General features: G+C 31.7%; 1 protein-coding gene across 1 annotated transcript in view; it reads left to right on the forward strand.

The window, feature by feature from the left end:
- Positions 1–4234, forward strand: part of LOC110023327 — a 66243-nt gene that overhangs the window by 37051 nt on the left and 24958 nt on the right. Inside the window, exon 20 of the mRNA XM_020722674.1 lies at positions 3446–3635. Coding sequence (XP_020578333.1) covers positions 3446–3635 — 190 coding nt within the window. The remainder of the gene's footprint in view (positions 1–3445; positions 3636–4234) is intronic.

Genomic DNA, 4234 nt, shown 5'->3' on the forward strand with positions numbered 1-4234 from the left:
GAATGATAAAGTCTTTACTGATGCGATTACTGATGCGACTGGTCAGGAGATATATCCACCCGACGATCAACCTCTGGGTATTGCTCATATGTATGCGGTAATCTAGTGAAATGGAGGAGTAAGAAGCAATCGGTGGTATCTTGGAGTAGTGCAGAAGCAGAATACAAAGCACTGACGCTTGGTATCTGTGAAGAAATGTGGATCAAAAGATTTCTCAAGGAGCCTAAAATTATGGGAGAAAATTTTATCAAGATGTTCTGTGACAATCAAGCTGCAATCAATATCACAAAGAATCCTGTTCATCATGATCGAACGAAACACATTGAGATTGATCGAAACTTCATTTCAGAGAAGGTGGATAATAGAATCATTAAATTGGTCTATACTCCTTCTAGAGACCAAACCGTAGACATTCTCATCAAGACTCTCCCTAAGTCCAGTTTTGATGAGCTAACCAACAAGTTGGGCATGTACAATCTGTACAACCCACCTTGAGGGGGAGTGTGGAATTACGCTCATTATTATTTACTTTAATTCTTTTTAGTACTTGCTATATTTAGTCATAGTATAAAAATGGTAATTCCTTAATTATAGGTATTTATGTTTATTTCATAATTATAGGAATTACTTAATTGTAGGAAGATTTCTTTCCTCTTTTTTATCTCTTGTACTCGCCTATTTATAGGTGAATTATCTATGTATTCAGTGAGAAAAAGGATTATTCAAAATTCACACTAACCATTACTATAAATTTGACTAGATAAGAATCCAACATAGAAGATCAACATAGAGCTTACATACTAACCTTATTTTAAAGTTTTCTTATGTGATTTAGAATGACAAGTATTCTTGAGGAGTTGTGGAAAACCATGCACATGGAATATTTAGAATTCTATGACAGTGAAATATATGAGTAGTGCTTGCTCTACACTCTAACACGCCTCTTGAAAAATTAACCTCGAATGACTCAAATATAATATAACTAAGTGGAGATATTTTGGGGCCCTAAAGCATGACAGCAAAAAAGCTCAATGCGGGCTCTCACATTTGAGCCTTAAGTTGAAGAACATTTTGCAACTAATTTTTAAGAAGTTCAATGAATTCAATTTACGAGTTAAAAAATTATGAAGGAGTGAATCACATGTAAGATTGTCATTTTTGCTTGTTCCTATTGAAAGCTTTTTAAGATCATCATAAAAAAATTATATATATTTATATGGCAAGAGGAAGATTATTTTTGTCAAAAAATGAAAGGAAAACGCTTGTGCCCATGACAAAAGCAATTTTCAAATTTTCTGTCCCCCAAGTTTTGATTGCTTTGTATTCTTAAAATACTTTTTGGATTAGTATGGTCTTTACTGGGTTACAGAAAGTGTAATTCGCATCTAGTATTCATGCTTTGAGGTAGTTGACATTATCAATATGAAAAAAAGATCTATGAAATCCAAGGAATAATAAAGCCTTTTGAAAGGCTTAGATCAGTTCAATGCCTCAAAAGGCTTAAAAAGATTTGCTGAGACAATTTGATTATTAAATAACAGTGATCAGCTTCAACTTGAACTTGATTACCAACCAAGAATATTCTTGTCTTGCGAGCTTCAACCAGCTTGATAAGGTCATGTTCATGTGGCTTGATTGTAAGCTACTGAGGGACCATCCGAAGAGTTCCTTCGATGACCGTTGTGAACTTGACCACCAACTTGTGGTTGCTCATAAGTGAGAGGGAGTGACAGTTAACACTTCTAAATGTGGAAGCTGAGGAACCCAAATCTATGTGTGTTTGGTTTTCCAATAAAGAAGTGATGCTAATCACGAACACACATGTTTGGATGCATGCATGCTTGTATGTTTAATGTACAACGACAATGACAACAAGAAGCCTTTATCCTACTAAGTGGGGTCGGCTACTTGAATCCATTTTTTCCATTATGTTCTATTGAGTGTCATTTTTTCATTTAATTTTTAATAAATTAAGATAATTTTTTATACAATATGCCCAATTCCTTTTAGGTCTACCTTTGCTTTTCGGAACATAAGTCAAATTTTAAGCATTTACTCTCCTAACCGGATCATCAAATGGTTGACGTTTAATGTGACCAAGCCATCTAAGACGACTAGACGACTCTCTTCTCTCTAATCTTGTCCGCCATTGGAGCTACCCCAACCCTATCACGGATATATTCATTTCACATTGTCTCCAAGTGTCAATCTACTTATCCACCTAAGCATTCTCATCTCGACAACGCACTTAACTCTGTTTTATGCTTCTCTTTTAATGGCCAACATTGTGCGGTATAGAGCATTGTATGTCTCGCCATGTATGTTTAATGTACAAATTCACACATACATGCATGCTATGTAAGTTTATAAATAGGAAACAGTTATAGAATATAATTTATATTATATGGTAATGTTATATCGTTTTTTAATAGATCATAAATATGACGAATAAAATTACATGTATGCATAATATTTAATATACATATTTTCATGCCTAAACGGGCATGTACATATAAAGTGCATAAGTATAGGTTTATAAAATTAAGAGAGTATTTAGTACATCACAATCGTATTATAATTCTTTCAAAAGAATTATACATTATGATAATTTCTATAAAACTTTTATTATACATAAGATATTATGATTATCAGAAATTAATAAATTCCCATCATGTAATGATGGGTTGTTTTAGCATAAATTAACATCTTATGCTTTTAATTATTAATAGTATGCATATTGTTTTAATGTATATTTATAATATAATATGCCTTGAGTTTATTCTTTATATTTATGTATGCTTATATATATGTGTATGTGTGTACACAAGTGACGTTTCAGTTCAAGGACAACAATAGTATCCGATTATTGACTTTTGGAAGTGCTACTTGGGGGCACATGACTCTAAAGAGAATTATTTATGAGTTGCACTACTCACTTTTTAGAGAAGAAGTCACTGCCTACTATCCCGGCTAATGCAGCTAAATTGTTCCACTTCCTTCCAATTCTTCATAGTTATAATCAAACACATTCTGATTTAATTTAACGATACAAAAATTCAGAAAAATGAATTTTAATGAAATTTGAAAGTAATGATAAAGCTTGTTGGCAAAATCCAGCATACTTAAATGCATGACCTAGGACTCAAAGATATAGGATCTCATGTCTTGCGACATACCTTGTGATTCACAATTTTCTCAAAAATCAAAATCATATGACATTCAATGCAGAACCTTCATGCCATTAAAAGAGAATCTATCAGTCTCAAGTATCTAGATTATTTGTCATTATCAAAGCAATATGGTCCTCTGACCCATTTTATTCCTTGTTATTTTATCATTTTGATTATTATGCATATATTCTTATATTTGATCAAAGACACTTAAAATGACTTTATATTTGTATTTTAACAAGAAATTGAAATTTTTTTATTCAAACATTATGTAGGTACACATTCAGATCATAGATCTACATTGGAAGTTCCTATCTTCTGGTTCATTCACAATGATCCAGTGTTGGTAGATAAACATTATCAAGCAAGGGCACTTTCTGACATGGTCATTGTTGTTCAGTCAGATAAAGCAGTATGGGAGAGCCACTTGCAATGCAATGGGAAATCAATTGCTTGGGATTTAAGGTTAGCATTTAGTTTTTTTGCCTTTAAAAATCGATAAATTTTAGGTATTAATTTTTTCGTGCTAAGATTTCACTAAAAAGAATTTACATATTACAAAACCTTGAAGCAAAAGGCTAGAAGCATTAGGCTTTGCAATGCGTGTATTAAGAGTGCTAATTTAAGTTGATGGCTTGGGTTTATACCCAACGTGAAAATGATGTATTTGGGTTATGATATGTCCTAATATAAATCTCTTTAAGCATTACTATTATAAAAATTGTTAGTTGCAAAAAAAAAAAATAAATAAAATAAAAAATTTCAAATACCCTCAATATTAAATTATGGTGTGAAAATAATAAATTTTAAGTCTTTTTTGCATTCTTGAGGGGCTGTTTAGAATCAATTTTTATTTTTTGTTTTTTGTTTTTAAAAATAAAAAATTGGAAAAAAAAATAGTGTTTGCTTATCTATTTTTTTGTTATATTTCTATTTTTTATTTTTTTGGAGGAACAAATTTTTTTTAAAAAAATACTCAAAACAGAAAAAATGATTTTAAACATAAAACAACGAGTCGCGTGGCTCGCCGCCGCAAAACGTCCACTTCCTCTAGCCATCCACTG

The sequence above is a fragment of the Phalaenopsis equestris genome, unplaced genomic scaffold (assembly GCF_001263595.1).
Source record: "Phalaenopsis equestris unplaced genomic scaffold, ASM126359v1 Scaffold000224, whole genome shotgun sequence".
Lineage (NCBI taxonomy): Eukaryota > Viridiplantae > Streptophyta > Magnoliopsida > Asparagales > Orchidaceae > Phalaenopsis > Phalaenopsis equestris.